Raw genomic sequence first — 20203 nt, forward strand, 5'->3', positions numbered from 1 at the left:
TGAACCCTGCAAGAGAAAGAGAAGGACAGGAGTTAGCTGGAGCCTTGGAATTCTGCAGCTCTGGGGAGTCCAGACAGCTTTGGGGATGAGCAGATCCCAATTTACACTCCCCAAAGTGCCCAGGAATCCTTGGACAGGTTTTTTTTTTTAAGCTGCCAAACAAACACTTGGCTGTACCCCCTGATGGATCATGGATCATCCCATGTCACTCCTGTAGGAATTCTGCCCTTAAAAACATAACTAAAATAGGTTTTTTATCAGGTGGTCAATGCAAAGGAAAAAAAAAAAACCAAAAAAACAAAAGAACCCCCCAAAAAAACCCAAAAAGCAAACAACCAAAAAAGCAGATTACATGGGATCTTAGAGTGGTTTGGGGATGGTTTGAAGTGCCCACAGACATTTCCCAATAAAGAATTGTTTTTCAGTTACCCTGGACATCAGACCAGCACATGGGGATCGTGGTCAGGCCACATTATGGGAATGCTCTGATAACCTTTCCTGAGTTTGTATGGACCAAATGAAGCTCAGGGAACTACCTGGAAGTGTTTAAGGCCACTCTGGACAGGGTTTGGAGCAACCTGGGATAGAGGGAGGTGTCCCTGCCATGGCAGGGGTGGGATGGGATGGGCTTTGAGGTCCCTTCCCACCCAAACCATTCCTGGATTCTGGGATTTTAGCTGGCCAGCACTGCAGGAAGCCCAGTGCAGCAGTGCCCACAGCCACCCCAGCTGGGCTCAGCGTCCCAGGAGTGGCTCAGTCCCTCTGGGAACATCCACTGCACCCCCTGGAGCACATCTGGGACAATCCACAGGGACGGGCAGGGCACTGCAGCCAACCCTCCAACACATCCTTCTGTGGGACACTGCTCAGGAAAACATCCCTGGAACCTCATCCCTGGTACCTCTCCCATTCCTGTCCCTTCATCCCTGTCACCTCAGCCATCCCTGTCCCTTCGTCCCTGTCACCTCTCCCATCCCTGTCCCCTCATCCCTGCCACCTCTCCCATCCCTGTCCCTTCATCCCTGCCACTTCCCTTCATCCCTGCCACTTCACCCATCCCTGCCACCTCAGCCATTCCTGTCCCCTCATCCCTGCCATCTGACCCTTCGCTGTCCCCTCATCCCTGTCCCCTCATCCATCCCTGCCACCTGACCCATCCCTGTGCCCTCATCCCTGGTACCTCACCCATCCCTGGTGCATCACCCATCCCTCTCCCCTCATCCATCCCTGTCACCTCTCCCATCCCTGTCCCCTCATCCCTGTCACCTCTCCCGTCCCTGTCCCCTCATCCCTGGCATGTCTCTCCGCTGTGCCACGGTGTGAGTGTGGCTGGCACCAGGGTGAGCGATGCTGGCAGCGGGTGGGTGGCTGCTATTTCTTGGGACTCTTTGGGATCCTCAGCTAATTCCTGCTGCATCCAAGCCCTGGGATGGTCCAAATGTTTTTTTTTTTTTTCCCAGATTCCTGTCCCCCCTTCTAGCCCTCCCCAGATCGCTGGGATGGAGTAAAACAGAGCTGGGCAGCCCTTGGGAGCTTTCCCTGGAAAAGAGAGGGGAAAAAGCAGCTCCTGGCTGGCCGGGGATCGTTTCTTTTCCGAGCAGCCTGATTCAGCTCTCGTTTGGGAGTGGGTGGGAAGCGAGGATGCTGGAGCCTGCTGGAAAAGCATATTTGTAGCTTAGCAACAGGGTCAAAGGCAGCCAAGCCAAGGCAGGGATTGCGGAGAGCAGCCAGGTCCCCATCCAGGGCTGGCTGCTGCCGGCGAATCTCTCCTCCTGCGCCGTGAACAAACCTTCCAAAGGCAGCGAGCACCCTCCTGCTCTCCGCTCCTTCCCTTCCCCAGCCCGGCCGTGCCAAGCCCGGCCCCGCTGGCGCTGGGAGGGATTAGCTGCATTTCAGAAGATTATTGGGTTTTAGGCTTTTTGAGCGGCTGGTAATATAATAACAGATCGCAGGCGATTATCAGTGTCATTGTTTGCCTTGGCACGGCCCCGCCGAGGCACGGAACGCGCTGCTGCCCCCGGCCCCGCGGCTCAACCACCCTTCCCATTCCTCCCTGGAGCAATTCCCTGCCAAAACAGCCCGGCCAGCGCTGCTGATCCCTCCAATTCCCTGTTCCCACATTTTGGGATGCACCTGAAGTGCAGCCCTTTGGTGGGATGTGTCCAGGGAGGGAACACTGCCTTCGCTGGTCACTTCTCCCAAGAAAAAGCAACGCGACGAGAGGAATGAGCCCCGAGGGAGGTTCAGGTTGGAAATTTGGGAATATTCCTTCACCCAGGTCGCCATCCCTGGGGCTGTGTGGATGTGGCACTCGGGGACGTGGAGCAGAGGTGGTTTGGCAGTGCTGGGGCAATGCCTGGACTCAGTTCCGGAGCGTTTTCCAGCCCAAACGATCCCGTGGTTCTGTGATTCCCACACAGGGCACCAAAGCTGTGCCCTCAGCTGGAAAAAGGGGGGCATCCAACACCCTGGATCCCTGTTCACAGAGGGATCAGCCCCTGCCTCAGGCTGTTTGCATCCTGCACCCCCTGAGCAGGGCAGGGCCAGGAGAAAATCCTCCCTTTGCCACTGCAGGGATCTCCCACATTTCCCAGCCACAGCACCCCAGGAACAGGATCACCAGGGAGGGGTGGGAGCTCTTGGAACCAAACAGCTCAAATGCAGCTGACACCTCCCAAATTCTGCCTCCTTTTTAACCTCCTCCTCCCTGTGCTGCTGCAGCCAGGGCTGTGCAGCTGGGAATGGCAGGGAATGGCAGCTGCTGCTGGATAAGCAGCTTTGCCCCTCCAAAGCTTCTGGTTTAGCTCCAACTACAGATCCTGCTGCACTCCTCAATGCTTATGTCTGCCTCATTTCTGCCTTGGGAGGTCTCGGTGTCTCAGGGTGATGTGACAGCCCTGAGCATCACTCCTGCTCCGTGCCTGGGCAGGAGATGAGTGTTCAGTGCTGGAGCTGAGCTTTGGCAGAGAGGCTTTGCTGAGCCCAGCCTGGCTGCAGGGCACTCAACTCCCTTTTGCCGCAGCAGTGGTTTCAAACCAGCGGCTTTTAAGCCCTTCCCTTTCGTGTTCCAGCCTCCCACAGCAGCCTGTGGAAAGAGGAGACACAGCCCCTGATTTGCAGCTTTGCCTGTTGCTGTCATAGTTTGGTGGGGCCTTATCTCCTCTTCGGCCTCCTGAGGCCAAAAGTGAGATAAGGCAATGAGAGGATGAAAAATTGGAATGAGGGGATCCTTAAGGTGCCTTCCAACCCCAGTTCCTTGGGGATCCTTAAGGATCCTCTCATTCCAACCCCCTGACCCAGGCAGGCGTCTCCTGGAGACTTATTTTAATTTTTTTTTTTACAATAAGATCCCTTCACAGGAGAAGGAAAACCTCTGCCAAGGATGGGAATCTGCACCAATATCAGCTGGGCAAAAGGATCCTTCTCTAGCAACAAGTTGGATCCCTCAGGACTTTTAAGCTTTGCTTCCAAGCTTAAAGAACACAAACTTAGACCTCAAACCCATGGAAACACTAAACCAGGAATAAACCACGGTTATGGCACGGGAGTAATAACAGTAATTGGAGCTGTAGAGTAATTCCTGCCCCTCTGCCTTGTTTGTTTTGATCCTGGGACTGTTGTGTAGCAACTCGGGAGTTTTCCTGGGAATACGACGGACAGCTGGTTTACAAATGCAATTGTGGCATAATTAATTTAAGCATTAGCAATCCATTATTATCTGTTATCACAGGGTACAAGCTCTGCCTCTCTGCCATGGAAACCGGAGTGCAGGTTACCTAGGAATCCCTCCGGGATCTATTAAGTGTAATTACTAAGGACTTGGATCAGCAAAAAAAAAAAAAAAAAAAAAAAAAGGAAAAAAAGAAAAGATCTGCACCATTTTCCAGCCTCAGCACTGCAGAAAGAGCTGCAAACTTAGCAGCTCGGTGACATTTGTGCTGAATTGTCACATCCTTGCCAGGAACTGGCTCTGTGAAATGGTTAAGGAGCATTTAGCAAAGGAAACATCAGGGAGTTCCTTGGCTTTCTCCAGAGGATTGCAGCAGCTCCCGTGGCTCCAGGAAAGGGGCTCAGGAGATGCTAAAAGAGCCCCTGTGAGTGAAAGTGAGTTGGGTGGGATGGAAAAACCTGCTTCTGAGGGGAAAAAGGCTAAAAAAACCGAGAGGTTATCCTCTTAGAGATTTTTTAGCCTCTTAAAAAACTGGTTTGTCACTCGTGGTTCAATCCTCACCTTCCAGTGCTGGCATCCTGTGTGTTTGGGTATGTTTGGAGCTCTAATTGTAAGATTTTTATTTTAAAACCAGCAGTCAAATTTTGGTTCCAACGCAGTCAAAAGCTGGTGTTTGGCCCCAAATTTTCCAAGTGAAGAGATGGAATTGGGCTCAACCCCCACATCCAGATGAGAGGAGCAGAGGCAGGAAAGTGCTCCCAGGTACATCAAAGGCTCTGGAGATGAAAAGGCTTTGAAAAGGACCCTGTCGAGTCCAACATCCCATTTCTCTCTGAAGATTATTTACCTCAAGTTGTCTGAACACGGCAGGGATTAGAGGAGGAACAGTTTGTGATTATTATTTGTCTTAAGAAGAGACAACCCCTGCAGCAATGCTCGGCCCTGCCTCGTTCCAGGAGTCCTGTTCCTCCTTATTCCCATGAAATGATGGCTCCTGCTTGTCTGGACACCTGGGATTGAGGGGAATTTGGTTGCTGGAGACGAGGGGAATAAGGAAAACCCAGGGATGGTTGTGTTGGGAGACCTGGGGAGGAAAATGATAAATGGGAAAACCTGAATCTGGAGTGAATAAATCAGGGTGGGTTTAATCCCATCCCAGACAGATTAATTCCAAACAAATCCTCAGACCCCTTTCCCAGCAGCCAAATGGGAAACATCTCCACGCACAGAGAGAAGCTTCACACTCCAAACAGGAGTGGAGAAAAACACCCAGGTTTTTAATTTTTTAACTCATTTTACCACCTTTAAGGGCTAAAGATCATCAACACCCGAACATCCCTTAAGAAAAAAAAAAAAAAAAAAAAAAAAAAAGGAGGAAAAAAAGGGGAAATTATTCATCTCCACCTGGAGACGAATCCCTCCAGGAATAGTGTTGGTAAAGGGAGAATCCAGCGGGGTGGTGCCGGTTCCATTCCCCGGCTCCTCTGCCCGCATCCCCGGCTCCTCTGCCCGCATCCCCGGCTCCGGCAGCTCGGCACATCCCCGCTCCTCCTGCACATTGGCTGCCTGCTCCTGCCTTTCCCCAGCGACAGCGAAACCTGCCGGGAATATCTCACTGCCAAACCACTGCCGAACCCGCCCCTCTGCCGGAGCAGGGAGGGATGGATGGAGGGATGGATGGATGGAGGGATGGATGGATGGATGGATGGATGGATGGATGGAGGGAGGGATGGATGGATGGAGGGATGGATGGAGGGATGGATGGATGGAGGGATGGATGGATGGATGGATGGATGGATGGATGGATGGATGGATGGATGGAGGGATGGATGGATGGATGGAGGGATGGATGGAGGGATGGATGGATGGATGGATGGATGGAGGGATGGATGGATGGAGGGATGGATGGAAGGAGGGATGGATGGATGGATGGATGGATGGAGGGATGGATGGATGGATGGATGGATGGAGGGAGGGATGGATGGATGGATGGATGGATGGAGGGATGGATGGATGGATGGATGGAGGATGGAGGGATGGATGAGGGATGGATGGGATGGATGGATGGATGGATGGAGGGAGGGAGGGATGGATGGATGGAGGGATGGATGGATGGAGGGATGGATGGAAGGAGGGATGGATGGAGGGATGGATGGAAGGAGGGATGGAGGGATGGATGGAAGGAGGGATGGATGGAGGGATGGAAGGAGGGATGGAGAGGCTGAGCTGCCGGGATCTCTTCCCTCCGGACACACAGCGGGGATCTCGGAGATCCCTCAGCCCGGAGATGCCTTTAAAGATGCCTTTAAAGATGCCTTTAAAGATGCCTTTTGAAAAGCCTCTCCTGCTCTTTTCCTCGGGGTTTTTTTTGCCTTTGGGCCGGGATTTGCTCCAGGAGCCGTGAGGGGAGCTGCCAGCGGAGGCCGGGCTGCTTTGGGGAGCTGCTGCCCGTGAGGATGCCACGGCACAGAGGCGAACCTCTGTCCCCCTCACAGCCCCTGGGTGCCCGCAGTGAGGCCACGCCACATCCCTGGAAGGCTCCCTGAGCTCTCCATGAGGACGGGAGGATGAATCAGTGCCTGAGCCGCTCCCGAAGTGCCTAAAGCTCTTCTGTCCCTTTGGGGAGAGAAGGACAGGAGATCCCTTCCCTTCTTTTCTCCCCAGCCCCGCCACGGGCTCTGCTCTGGCTCACCGGCATTTTAGAAGGTTTCCTTCCCTTTCCAGTCTCTCCACAATTATTATTTTTTTCCCCTCTCCCGTTTGAGCTCCCCCCAAAGGCTCCGGGAAGCTGTGAAGGAGCCAGGCACAGGCTTTGTGAGCCTTTAAGGCCGGGAAGGAGCCGGTGACGTTCCGCTAAATCCCTTAATCCCACGGCCCCGCTCCCGTTCTCCTGTGCCCCGAGGGTGACAGTGGCTGGGGTTTGTCCTGCGGCTGCTGGGGTCAGTGCCCACGGAGACACAGAGACATCAGGTGGCCTGAAGTGTCACTTTAAAGCGTTTGCGTGGCTCAGTGACCCCCAAACCCCCAAATCCCCAGAGAGGCAGCGCCGAGCAGTGCTGAATTTCACCGATGTCACTGAGCCGTGGCCTCAAGAAATGACCTTTATGAGAGAGAGGAGTTTTCAATTCCTGATGTGCAGCCCCAACAGAGGAGTGGGTGGTTCTGGGAGCTTCTGCTACAGGATGGGGAAAAGTGACAGAGGAGAAGAAAGTTCCTACAGCTCCTACAGCAACCTACAACTCCTCTGTGGAGTCTGCATCCCTGCCTGGGCACACTTTGGAAAACCTTGGATTGTTCAGATTGTTTTTTACCCCGTGGCTCCCAGCTCGTTTTTCAGACAGAAATCAAGAGCGGCGATTTTTTCATTATTATTATTATTATTTGAGTGTGTTTTTGCCTGTTCCAGCCCCTACCAGAGGTGTGCTGCCTCTGGAAGCTGGAGCTGGCACTCCAGCACAGAGCCAAGCCCTGCGGCTCGTGGATGGCTTGTGCAGAGCTGGTTTAGGGCAGATTATTTTTAAAACGAGCTAAGCTGTGAGGGTGACCTCGCTCCTGCTCAGGGATACCTCAGGTAGGGCAAAAATAGCCGTGCTCAGCCCCCAGCATCCTTGCAGCTCTTTGGCAGCACCTCCCTGAGGGAGCCCAGCTGGTGGGAGCTGCCCTTTGAGCCCCTCTTTTGGGGTGCAGGGAAGAGGGGTTTCAAGGCAGAGTGGGAAATTGGGGTTTTGGGGGATTGGGGAGCCTTGATTTGCTGCGGGGGGATGTGGAGCTCCAGCAGGACACAGGGGGGATTGCAGGATGAGGTGTGTGAATGTCCTGTGCTGCCTGCTTCAGGGAGATGGATGTGGGGATAAATCCTTCCCTCTTAGCCTTCCCCTCCTCTTCCTCAGGGATTCACCACGCTCCCTGAAACTCTTCTGAGGGCAGCTGCAGGTGAGGCCACGGATTTGGGCAGGAGGTTGGAGCACAGATCCCTGCACTTTCCACCTCCCCCTGCTCCTGCCCAGCCAGCCCCTCCCTGCCAGGCCACTGGAACAAAACCCTGCTAGCACCGTGCAAATTCCTGCTAGAACAAATTGTTGCTGGCATTGTGGGTTATTTAAATCCACATATTATCTCTTCCTCTGTATTACATTAGCTTCCTCCCAAACCTTCGCCATCTGTTCCACCCTCGGTTATGAATGTGAGAAAACTGAACATGCTGCTCCTCAGCTCCAGCACTTCCAAAGGAGGATGTGCATCCTAATGGCTTTTCCATGCACTTCTCCAGGTGGATTTGGCCCTTCCTCGGTGCCCAGGGCTCGCTGGGAATGGTCAGGGGTGTGTTGGTGGCACTTTGCCTCCAGCCATGAGGAGGGAGCTTTGTTGTGACAGCTCCGAGGTGGGAGCACATCTGACGGGCTGGGTGGGGACACAGCGCAGGGCTGCTCATGCCAGCCATCTCCCCAAAATCTCGTGGCTCTCAGCGAGGAGAAACAGCAGTTCCATCCCTGCTGTGGGCCCCCGTGTCCCCCCAGGTTGTGTTGTCAAAGGTGCTGGGACATCTGCGTGTCCCTCGGCCTTCTCAGGGCTGGTGTCGGTGCAATTTCTGCTGCTGCTCTTCCCCTCTGGGAGCCTGTCAGGCTCCTCCTGCTGCCTGCCATGTCTCCAGAGCTTCCCAGGCAGGCAAGGACAGCCTGCATGGCTCTGCCTGGCTGCACCATGTGTCCTGTGCAGACCCCATGCTCAGGGCTGGGTGGGAGCTGCTGAGCCTGAGCCCATGGACAGGGAGGCAGAGAGCTCCAGGGCTGCTCTGGGGGGATTTATCAGCATGGAACCTGGGGCAGATCCATCCTTCCTGCACCCCAGGCTGCTCTGGGGGGATTTATCAGTGGGAATCTGGGGCAGATCCATCATTCCTGCACCCCAGGCTGCTCTGGGGGGATTTATCAGCATGGAATCTGGGGCAGATCCACCCTTCCTGCTCCCCAGGCTGCTCTGGGGGGATTTATCAGCGGGAACCTGGGGCAGATCCATCCTTCCTGCACCCCAGGCTGTTCTGGGGGGATTTATCAGCAGGAACCTGGGGCAGATCCATCCTTCCTGCACCCCAGGCTGCTCTGGGGGGATTTATCAGCATGGAATCTGGGGCAGATCCATCATTCCTGCACCCCAGGCTGCTCTGGGGGGATTTATCAGCATGGAATCTGGGGCAGATCCATCCTTCCTGCTCCCCAGGCTGCTCTGGGGGGATTTATCAGCATGGAACCTGGGGCAGATCCACCCTTCCTGCTCCCCAGGCTGCTCTGGGGGGATTTATCAGTGGGAATCTGGGGCAGATCCACCCTTCCTGCTCCCCAGGCTGCTCTGGGGGGATTTATCAGCATGGAACCCGGGGCAGATCCATCCTTCCTGCACCCCAGGCTGCTCTGGGGGGATTTATCAGTGGGAATCTGGGGCAGATGCACCCTTCCTGCACCCCAGGCTGCTCTGGGGGGATTTATCAGCGGGAACCTGGGGCAGATCCATCCTTCCTGCCCCCCAGGCTGTTCCCTCCTCTCTCTCCACCCCAGCTCTGCTGGCAGGTGCCGGAGGAGCCGAGATGCTGCAGCCGTGGCAAATGTCACCACACCTCACACACCTCGATGCCTCTCGCCCGAATTTTCGGCCTGACTGACGAATTCCTTTCCGTTTCATGACCAGGCACCATCCTGTGCTCCCCTGGCAGGGAGATTCAGCTCCTCTCTGCTGAAATGTCACCTCCTGAGCGTGATAGGTTTCCCATTTCTCCTGGGTGGGTCTGAGGCATCCTCATGGGGCACCTTCAGCACTGCCCTGTGTTTGGCACTGACCAGGGACAGTTTGGGGCAGTGGTGGCCCCCAGCAGACCCCACCACCTCTCCTGCCAGTGCCAAAGCAATGGGGACAAAAACTGAGGGAGCTTCTAACGGGAAATCCAGGAATCCTCAAAAAACAAGGCTGCAAAAAAACCCCCTAAAACCTGCCCAGCTCAGCCTTTCCTGAGGAGGTTCAGCTCTGTCCAGGTCGTGTCTGAGCTGGTGATGTCCAACCTTAGAGCCCCTCCTGCCCCAGCCCCCACGGCCTCACCAGGCAACTCATTGCAGCCCTCACCTCATTAGTGATGGTTAATGGCTCACCCTCCTTGACTCCAAACCCATCAATTCTGTTCGTGCAGAACAGATCATTCCCTTCCACTTTGCAGCAGCTTTTAAGACCACTTTGTCTTCTCTCCTGGACACCTCCAGCCCTTCCCAGCAGGCACCTCACGCCCAAAGCATCCTTGTCTCCCCCAAAATGAGGAGCCAATGTCTCACAAAGGGTTGTCCTGGACCAGCAGGGAAGCTCTGTGGCCACGACCACAACCCAAGGAAGCATCACCAATGCCTTGCCTGCTCCTGCAGCTTTCCCTCCAAATTCCCAACAATCATGGATCTTTATTGCTGGCTCGCTGCTCCCATCCTCCAGGGCAAATGCTGCTGCTCTCCCCACACCGAGGTCCAGCAGGGTGGGAGAAGGGAGGAGAGCGGATTCGAGGCACAAACCGACAAGAATTCACATTTCCCAAATTCCCCTCCCATCCTGCTGAGCCCCACGAGAGCCCCAGGCTTCCAGCCGGAATCCCACAACACTCCCCCTCACTCACCGTACTGGATTTGAGCGCATCCCCACTGTCCTCTTCAGATTCTAGTGCAACAGGTAAAGATTTCTGTGGCGGGGAGAAGGTTAAGTCCCACCTCAGTAGCCGAGGTTCAGCTTTGTCCCCGAATCTCAGGTTTTCCAGTTTCTGCACCGTGGGCTCGGCAGAGGAAGCTGGCCTGAAATTCTCTTTGTTCTGGGACTTAGACCTCAGTCTCTGAACCCCGAAGCCCCGCTCTTCCCCGCGGTGCTCGTCAGCCCCGCTCCTGCAGCCTCCCCCTTTGCCGTAGTGTCTTTTTTGGGTGTGAATCTCTTGCATATAAGAATCCATCCTCATGAGGGGCTTCATCTCCATCTCGTAATTGCTCATCTTCTCCTCGTCCAGCTCGAGCAGCTTGGAGCTCCCTGAGCTGTGGTTGTGAGACCTGTGGTGGGAAGTCCATGAAACCGTGGCTGGGGAATCTGTCCACCTCTCTCTCGGCTTGTGGTTGGAGGCCGAATGTTTGTGTCCCCCGCTCCGACCTCGGTAGTCTTCGGGGACAGCGGTGGAGCCCAGCTGCCCACCGCGCATCGCCCCGCTCCTCCCGGCGCGGCTCCCGCCCACCTTCTCTTCGCTCCAGCTGTTGGGGCGCAGGTAATCCCCGCCGCGCCCTTCCAGCAACATCTGGATCTCGCCACCCCTCTCTTCGTCCACCGAGACCTGCCGGGAGAAGTGGGCGCTCTTGTTCCTGCAGGAGGGGCCGAGGGGCGGCGTGGAGCAGGGGCTGGCGGGGAAGCTCTGCAGCGGGCTGTCGTCGGGGGTCAGGTCGGACGGGGTGGTCCCTTTGCGGTACAGCTCGGGGCTCTCTTGCTGCAGGGGGGTCCCGGTGGACAGGACCTCGATGTCGTCGCTCGAGTTCTGCCGCTTGGGCCGTTGGCATTCCAGCCCTTGGGGAGCGGTGGTCGAGAGGAAGAGAAGGGAAGAGAGGAAGGGAAGAGGATTATTTCTGGTTTATGGACGGTCTCTCCCCTCTCCCCATCCCACGGCGGGTTTTCGCGGCACGGGACACGGAGCGGAGGGTTGGGTGGTGGGGTTGGGACAGCGGTGTCACAGCTGCTGGCAGCACTGGTGTGGCACCAAACCTGCCCCGGGCCCTGGGCTGCACAGCCACAGCCAGCACAGGAATCCTTTTCCACCCCCAGAGGTGTGGAGGAGCCACCAGCGATGCAGAGCTGCTGGGAGCAGGTTCTGAGGGTTTTTTGGGATCCATCCGACCACTTTTCCTATCGCTTCCTAGTCTGGAAGCACGGGAAGGGAAATCCATGACCTGGCTGGTGGCACACCCTGTGCTCTGTGTTTGTGTGTGCTGGATGCCACTGAGGCCACCCTGGGTGACACTGGAACCACCCTGGGTGACACTGGAACCACCCTAGGTGTACTGGGTGTCACTGGGATCACCCTGGGTAATACTGGGATCTCCCTGAGTGTGCTGGGTGTCACTGGGATCACCCTGAGTGTCACTGGGATCACCCTCAGCCCCCTCCTGGATGAGAACCACCTCCGTTTTCAGCTGCCAGGTGCAGGAGGGGAACGGCCACATCTGGACAGGTGTGCAAGAAACACCTCACAAACTTTATACCCCAGAACCTTCCTGCCCTGCACAGCCCAGCAGGACTTGGAGGTTTCCCTGCCCAGCCCCAGCACGGGATGGAAGGACAGGGTTGGTTTTGGACGCTTTCAGGCCCACCTGAGGCCAGCACCCTCCTCATCCTCCTCATCCCACTGGAGGCTGATTCCTCCAACTCAGAGACTTCCCAGGCTGGGCTTGGGCGCCTCAGGAAGGGCTGAATGTCTCCTGCTGCTGGAGGAACACGCAGCAAAACCTCCAACGTGTTCATCACTGATGAAACACCGAGTGATTTCAAGCGAGCTAATAGTGGTTAATTCTCCTTTTCCCCTCTGCAGTCGTTCCCAGCTAAAGCCATGCTAAATTAGGTGAATAATTTGATAAATATATTAAGTGCCTAATGCCCCTGAAATGCATCTAATTGCGATTGCTATGGCGAGACAAGGAACGAGTCTTGAAAAGGGAGAGCTCGATTTTCATGGCATCGTTCGGAAATAAATGCTCGGGTCTCTCCTCTTCTGCTGAGTGATTTTCTCTCTTGAGTCTTTTTGGGGAGGTGCTGGGACGTGCCCTCATCCCTGCCGGGGTTGGGATACACTCAGGGAATGCTGGAATTCCCTATTGGAGCACTGGCAGGGAGGGAAATAGTAAAAAAACCGCTCGGAAATCCACCCGAGTGATTTATGGGAAATGGTCTCCTAATGACTCGAGTTTTTGGGACAATGCTCACATAGTCCAGCCTTCATTTTTTTCCCCTGTTTGTATGTGGGAGACTGAATTCTCCAGGGATTTATCCAGGGCCCCTGAGCAATCCTGGTACTGGTGGGAAGTCGTTGAGAAGGAGAAAGGTGGAGCTCAGCCCTCTGTTTTCCTGCAGAATGTGTGTCTCTGGGATAAAAGACAAAGCTGTGGGGGGCTGTTTTCCAGTCATTCCTGTCCGAGCCACCTTCCAAGATCCCAAATGGGAAGCTGAGGCACGGAGGGAATGAATTATTTCATATGAGAAAGCTGGAAAGCCACTTGTGGGAACGGGCTCACCAAAGGTTTGGGGTGTCCCTGGATTTTTTTTGGGGGGGGGGCTTTATTTCCCCCAGCTCAGGCATTTTTGCTGGAGTTCCAGGGATTTGCAAGTTTCCCACCAGCTCTAAGACCTCCAGAGCTGATTTCCAGCCCCACAACCAGCCCCAGCCTGGCTGCACCCACCGCTGCTCTTCCCAGAGCCGCAGGGAGGGGAAAATCCCAGCGCTGCTCCCCCGCAGCCACATCAGGACAGATGTTACCGCATCCCTCTCATCCTAAACCTTCCCCAGCCACCCCTGCACCTTCCCGTGGATTCATTCCCTCAGGGCTGGGGCTCTGCGAGGAGCAGGACCGGAGGAGCTGAGGGATGGAGGGCGCAGGGATGGAGGCGTCTCCTTGCGCAGGAACTCGGCGGAGGCGCCGGGGTTTGGGGCCGGCTTTCGGCACCCGGGGATGTGCAACAATTATCCCCAGCGGCTAAAATTAGCCCTCGGAGCACGTGATGTTCCTGGAAGAACGGCTGCGAGAGCGCGAAGGAGGATGCAGAGCACCAAATCTGGATTTCCAGCAGGATGGAGGCAGCTCAGCCCGGCCTCGCTGGCTTCAAAGGCCAACCTGAGCAGCCACTTTTGGGATTTGGGAGCAGAGCCAAGCTCCGGCCTGTGGCTCTGCCGTGCTGCTGTCCCCAGGGGGGACTCAGTCCTCCAGCACCACCCAAGCCATGGGCTGATCCTGCTGTGGCCAGGAATTGGGATGAACAACCACCGTGGGCACCGGGAGACCCCCGTGGGTGCTGGGGACGGGAGCCATGGGCGAGAGGGAGACGCAGGGTACAAAACAGGGACGTTTTTGTTTTCCCTGCTAAAAAATTCACCTCCCAGGAGCTGCAGCTGCCCAGGGATGCCCAGGGCTGATGCTGAGGTGGGCACGGACCCCCCCGTGGTGTCCCACAGCACCCACAAACCCCAGACAGCGCCCCTGTGCCGGGTGGGTGGTACCCACACCCACCACCCTGCCAGGAACATATCCAGCACCCAGGATCCCCTGGAAAGGGAGCACAGGCAGCACCCAGGGGGTGGGTGGCACTCGGCACCCACCGCGGCACGCCGTGGGTGGCACTGGGGACCTGCAGCACCCAGGATCCTGGATGAGGAGGGCACATCCAGCACCCACAATCCTGTGAAACGGGGACACATCCAGCACCCACAATTCTCAATAAAGGGGTCACATCCAGCACCCATAATTCTGAATATAGGGTCACATCCAGCACCCGCAATTCTGAATATGGGGCACATCCAGCACCCACAATTCTCAATAAAGGGGTCACATCCAGCACCCACAATCCTGAATATAGGGTCACATCCTGCATCCACAATTCTCAATAAAGGGGGCACATCCAGCACCCACAATCCTGAATATAGGGTCACATCCAGCACCCACAATTCTCAATAAAGGGGGCACATCCTGCACCCACAATCCTGAATATAGGGTCACATCCAGCACCCACAATCCCGAATATGGGGTCACATCCAGCACCCACAATTCTCAATAAAGGGGTCACATCCAGCATCCACAATTCTCAATAAAGGGGGCACATCCAGCACCCACAATCCTGAATATAGGGTCACATCCAGCACCCACAATTCTGAATATGGGGTCACATCCTGCACCCATAATCCTGAATATGGGGTCACATCCTGCACCCACAATTCTCAATAAAGGCGGCACATCCTGCACCCAGGATCCTGTGCAAGTAAGAGCATTTAGAGCACCCATAATCCTGTGGAAGGGAGACAAATCCAGCACCCACCATTCTTGTGAAAGGGAGCTCATCCAACACCCACAATTCTGGATATGGGAGGCACATCCAGCACCCAGGACCCTGTACAGGGGTGACAAATCCAGCACCCACAATCCTGTATAAGGGGCCACACCCAGCACCCAGGACCCTGTGCAAGGTGGGCACATCCAGCACCCACAATTCTGAATATATTCTGAATATGGGGGCACATCCAGCACCCACAATCCTGAATATGGGGCACACCCATCACCCAGGACCCTGTGCAAGGTGGGCACATCCAGCACCCACAATTCTGAATATGGGGCACATCCAGCACCCACAATTCTCAATAAAGGGGTCACACCCAGCACTCACAATCCTATATAAGGGGGGCACACCCAGGACCCCGTGCAGGGTGAGCAGCAGAGCCCCTGCAGTGCCGGGGGTGTGGGGGCGGCTCCCCCGTCCCCGCCCAGCCCCAGGGCTGTTCCCGGGGCTGTTCCGGGGCTGCTCCCGGGGCTGTTCCCGGGGCTGTTCCCGGGGCTGTTCCCGGGGCTGCTCCCGGGGCTGTTCCCGGTTCCCGGGGCTGTTCCCGGGGCTGTTCCCGGGGCTGTTCCCGGGGCTGTTCCCGGGGCTGTTCCCGGGGCTGTTCCCGGGGCTGTTCCCGGGGCTGTTCCCTGTTCCCGGGGCTGTTCCCGGGGCTGCTCCCGGGGCTGTTACTGGGGCTGTTCCCGGGGCTGTTACTGGGGCTGTTCCTGGGGCTGCTCCCGGGGCTGCTCCCGGGGCTGTTCCCGGGGCTGTTCCCGGGGCTGTTCCCGGGGCTGTTACTGGGGCTGTTCCGGGGCTGCTCCCGGGGCTGTTCCCGGGGCTGTTCCGGGGCTGCTCCCGGGGCTGTTCCCGGGGCTGTTCCCGGGGCTGTTACTGGGGCTGTTCCTGGGGCTGCTCCCGGGGCTGCTCCCGGGGCTGTTCCCGGGGCTGTTCCCGGGGCTGTTCCCGGGGCTGTTACTGGGGCTGTTCCTGGGGCTGCTCCCGGGGCTGTTACTGGGGCTGTTCCTGGGGCTGCTCCCGGGGCTGTTCCCGGGGCTGTTCCCGGGGCTGTTCCGGGGCTGCTCCCGGGGCTGTTCCGGGGCTGTTCCGGGGCTGTTCCGGGGCTGTTCCCGGGGCTGTTCCCGGGGCTGTTCCGGGGCTGTTCCGGGGCTGTTCCCGGGGCTGTTCCCGGGGCTGCTCCCGGGGCTGTTCCGGGGCTGTTCCCGGGGCTGTTCCGGGGCTGTTCCCGGGGCTGCTCCCGGGGCTTCTCCCGGGGCTCCTGAGGCTTTTCCCGGGGCTGTTCCCGGGGCTGCTCCCGGGGCTGTTCCCGGGGCTGTTACTGGGGCTGTTCCCGGGGCTGTTCCCGGGGCTGTTCCCGGGGCTGTTCCGGGGCTGTTCCCGGGGCTGCTCCCGGGGCTTCTCCCGGGGCTGTTCCCGGGGCTGTTACTGGGGCTGTTCCCGGGGCTGTTCCCGGGGCTGCTCCCGGGGCTGTTCCCGGGGCCGTTCCTGGGGCTGTTCCCGGGGCTGTTCCCGGGGCTGTTCCCGGGGCTGCTCCCGGGGCTGTTCCCGGGGCTGTTCCCGGGGCTGTTCCCGGGGCTGCTCCCGGGGGTGTTCCCGGGGCTGTTACTGGGGCTGTTCCCGGGGCTGCTCCCGGGGCTGCTCCCGGGGCTGCTCCCGGGGCTGTTCCCGGGGCTGTTCCCGGGGCTGTTACTGGGGCTGTTCCCGGGGCTGTTCCGGGGCTGTTCCGGGGCTGCTCCCGGGGCTGTTCCCGGGGCTGTTCCCGGGGCTGTTCCCGGGGCTGCTCCCGGGGCTGTTCCTGGGGCTGTTCCGGGGCTGTTCCCGGGGCTGCTCCCGGGGCTGTTCCGGGGCTGCTCCCGGGGCTGCTCCCGGGGCTGTTCCCGGGGCTGCTCCCGGGGCTGTTCCCAGCCTGACCCGCGGGCTCGGGGTGTGACACAGCCTCTCACCCCCGTTATCTGCCCCAGAGGCTCCGCAGGCGCTGCCAGGTCTCCGTGTTTGTTTTTTAATGCGCTCTAAGTGGAGGCGCCTTCCCTCCCTTCCCCTCTCACACGGAGCTCCCAGCGCACAAACCCCAGCACGGGCCCGTCGGGGAGGTAGTAAAAAATGTATCTCCTAAAAATATCTTTCCAAGAGGTGATTTAAAGCAGCAAAGTCTCCTGGCAGGAGGAGATGGAGATGAGGAACATCCCAGGACTGGAGAAGCCCCTGGGAGAACAGAGCCCTGCGAGAGAGCTCAGATCTGCCGTGTCCAAACTGGGGCTGGGCGGGAGGAGGGATGGGAGGGGAGGGGATGGGATGGGATGGGATGGGATGGGATGGGATGGGATGAAGTGGGATGGATGGGATGGGATGGGATGAAGTGGGATGGATGGGATGGGTTGGGATGGGATGGAGGGGGTGGGAGGGATGGGATGGGATGGGAGAGGATGGGAAGGATGGGATGGGATGGATGGATGGGAGGGGATGGGATGGAATGGCATGGATGGGATGGGATGGGATGGGATGGGATGGGATGGATGGGATGGGATGGGATGGGATGGGATGGGATGGGATGGATGGATGGGATGGGATGGGATGGGATGGGATGGGATGGGATGGGATGGGATGAGATGGGATGGGATGGATGGGATGGGATGGGATGGGATGGGATGGGATGGGATGGGATGGGATGGGATGGGATGGGATGGGATGGGATGGATGGGATGGGATGGATGGATGGATGGATGGGATGGGATGGGTGGATGGATGGATGGGATGGGATGGGATGGATGGGATGGGATGGGATGGGATGGATGGGATGGGATGGGATGGATGGGATGGGATGGATGGGATGGGATGGGATGGATGGATGGGATGGGATGGTGGGGGTGGGATGGGATGGGATGGGATGGGATGGATGGATGGATGGGATGGGATGGATGGGATGGGATGGGTTTGGCACAAGGCTCAGCCTCCTCCAGCAGGCAGGAGATGCCAGGGACATGCAGGGGATGCTCGGCCATCCCAGAACACTCCCGGCTGGGGCTGTGTCCCCAGGCTGCAGCAGCCCCCAAAGCCCGTGGTGCTGAGCCGTGGGCTGCCCTCGGCTGCCCCATCCCGGTGAGGTGAGCACGGGGCTGGAGCAGCAGAGCCCTCGGTGCCTTGTCCCCAAGCTCGGGAGCAGCCCTGAGTCACCGGCAGCAGCCCCGGGAGCAATTACAGCCCGTGAGTAATCCTCGCTTGGAGCCAGGAACAGGGAGAGAGAGAATAATGACAGCCCTGAGGAGGGCTCGGTGCTGGAAAACTTCTCAATAAACCCAGTCACACATTAATTATGATGTTAATTATTGCTGGGGGGGACTCGGAGCTTCCCACTCGGCTGCAGACCCTGGCCCGAGCCTGGCTTGGCTTCAGCTCCATCCTCCCCGAGGCTTTGCTGAGCAAAAATGTGACAAAACAACAGAAAAATGCTGAAAAGGATGGAAGGGAAGGATGGAAGGATGGAAGGAGGGAAGGGGGGGGGAAGGAAGGAAGGAAGGAAGGAAGGAAGGAAGGAAGGAAGGAAGGAAGGAAGGAAGGAAGGAAGGAAGGAAGGAAGGAAGGAAGGAAGGAAGGAAGGAAGGAAGGAAGGAAGGAAGGAAGGAAGGAAGGAAGGAAGGAAGGAAGGAAGGAAGGAAGGAAGGAAGGAAGGAAGGATGGGTTTGCTACCAGGCAAACCCCAAAGGTGGATTTTCCCAGTGACTGATTTGCCTGGCTGAGGGAAGGGTCAGCTCCCACTGGGTCCAAACTTCCCAAAGAATTCGGGAACTGCACAAACCACGGGTGTAAACTCAGTGGTGACCTCTGGGATCATCTGTGTTGGCATCCGGAGCCCTCGTTGGGCTCTTTCTGTGCAACCATCAAAGGCTATGAACTAAACAATTGGGGGAAAAAGAAGAAATACCAGGAGAAAAAGCACCAAACAAGGTTGGATTTGTTGGATATTGACAAATCTCCCAAACCCTGATGTTCCCTGGAGCTTTTCCCACTCCGAGAGCTCCGGTGGGGATGGGGAGCTGTGGGACCTGAGCCTCCAGGCGGGGTCTTTTTGGGGGATATTTGGGGATTTAGGGGCAGGTGCAGGACTGACCGTTCTCCCTGTGCTGGAAGGAAGGCGAGAACTCTTTGGCAGTGATCCTGGCGATCCGAGCTTCCTCCTGAGCTTTCTGCGCCGCCGTCACGGCCGCCTCCGCCTTGGCCCTGGAGTGAGAGGTCCTGCAAGGCAACAGCACACACCAGGACCCCGTTAGGGACCTCCTCCCTGCACACCCCGCCGGGGAAAACCCCAAATTCCACCCCCAGTATTCCTCCAGAAGCCTTTTTGGGCCCTGAGGGAGGAGCTGCCAGCGGAGCTTGGGGCTGCTTGGGCAATGGGGAGATTTTCCCTGAGCAGCTCCTCAGCCTGGGAATCGCCCAGGAGATTGGGAATCAGGAGCAGGATTTGTTTCCCCAAGGTCTCTCCATCCCATTTCCCATCCCATGAGCCTCCAGGGTTGAATTTGAATTTAAAGCTGGTTTGGTTGGTTTTTTTGTTGGATTTCTTTTTGTTTTGGGGGGGTGATGTCGGGTGGGTTTTGTTTTGTTTTGATTTGTTTTGTTGTTGGTTTGGTTTTTGGTTTTGTTTTCTCTTTTTGTTGTTGTTTTGTTGGGTTTTTTTAACCAAACCTATTTGCTTCGGGGACGAAAAAAAACCCCAAAACCAAAAAGCCAATAAAACCCCAAACCAACAACACAAAGGAACATTTCCATGGCCACCCCCACGTTTTGTGTAAAATGCTGGATGACAATAAATACTGGGAGCAGAGGTAGGAGCCGGGGGTTCGGCTCCGGTGCCGCCTCCACCATCCCTTCACACATTTTGATCAGGGCTCTTTCTTCCCTCTGGATCAACAGCTGTCCCCTGCAGCCACAGATATTCCCCAAAAAAGGCTTTTTTTGGATGGCATCTCCTCCCATCACTCAGGATTTACAGCTCCTCTCAGAGCATCCTCCGGAGGTTGCTTTGCCCCTTTTTTTCCCCTTATATCCCATCTATCCAGGCACTTCTCAAAAATTCCTGCTCCCACCCCGGTGCAGGTTATAAATAACTCCACTGATTTCTTTTCCCTCCAAAATCAGGCCCTCCATCTCCTTTAATCACTTTTTTCTTTTTTTTTTTTTTTTTTTTTTTCCTGCCTCTCTCTGAATTCCCTCTAATTTCTCGACATCTGCGTGGAGAGGGAGTGCCATTTCTGACAGGCTCCTAAAAATGGAAAAGAGGGCCAGGAATGGGCCTGCCTGGCTCGGAAACATCCCTGGGGCTGGGGACACGGGGTGTGAGCGTGGCTGTGTGTCACCTGTGCTCCTCTCCTGACACCCCTCGAGTCTCTTGGCTTTAACAAATGCTTTATTCCCTGCCCTGGAGCAGCCTGGGAGTGAATCCGGGCT

General features: G+C 56.9%; 1 protein-coding gene across 1 annotated transcript in view; it reads right to left on the bottom strand.

The window, feature by feature from the left end:
• Positions 1 to 20203, bottom strand: part of JPH3 (junctophilin 3) — a 58406-nt gene that overhangs the window by 1011 nt on the left and 37192 nt on the right. Inside the window, exons 3-5 of the mRNA XM_066327486.1 lie at positions 18867 to 18991; positions 10314 to 11233; positions 1 to 6 (exon numbers count right to left, since the gene is read on the bottom strand). The exon at positions 1 to 6 is cut by the window's left edge and continues 1011 nt beyond it. Of these exons, the coding sequence (XP_066183583.1) occupies positions 1 to 6; positions 10314 to 11233; positions 18867 to 18991 (1051 nt within the window). The remainder of the gene's footprint in view (positions 7 to 10313; positions 11234 to 18866; positions 18992 to 20203) is intronic.

The sequence above is a fragment of the Sylvia atricapilla genome, chromosome 12 (assembly GCF_009819655.1).
Source record: "Sylvia atricapilla isolate bSylAtr1 chromosome 12, bSylAtr1.pri, whole genome shotgun sequence".
In the NCBI taxonomy this organism is placed as follows: domain Eukaryota; kingdom Metazoa; phylum Chordata; class Aves; order Passeriformes; family Sylviidae; genus Sylvia; species Sylvia atricapilla.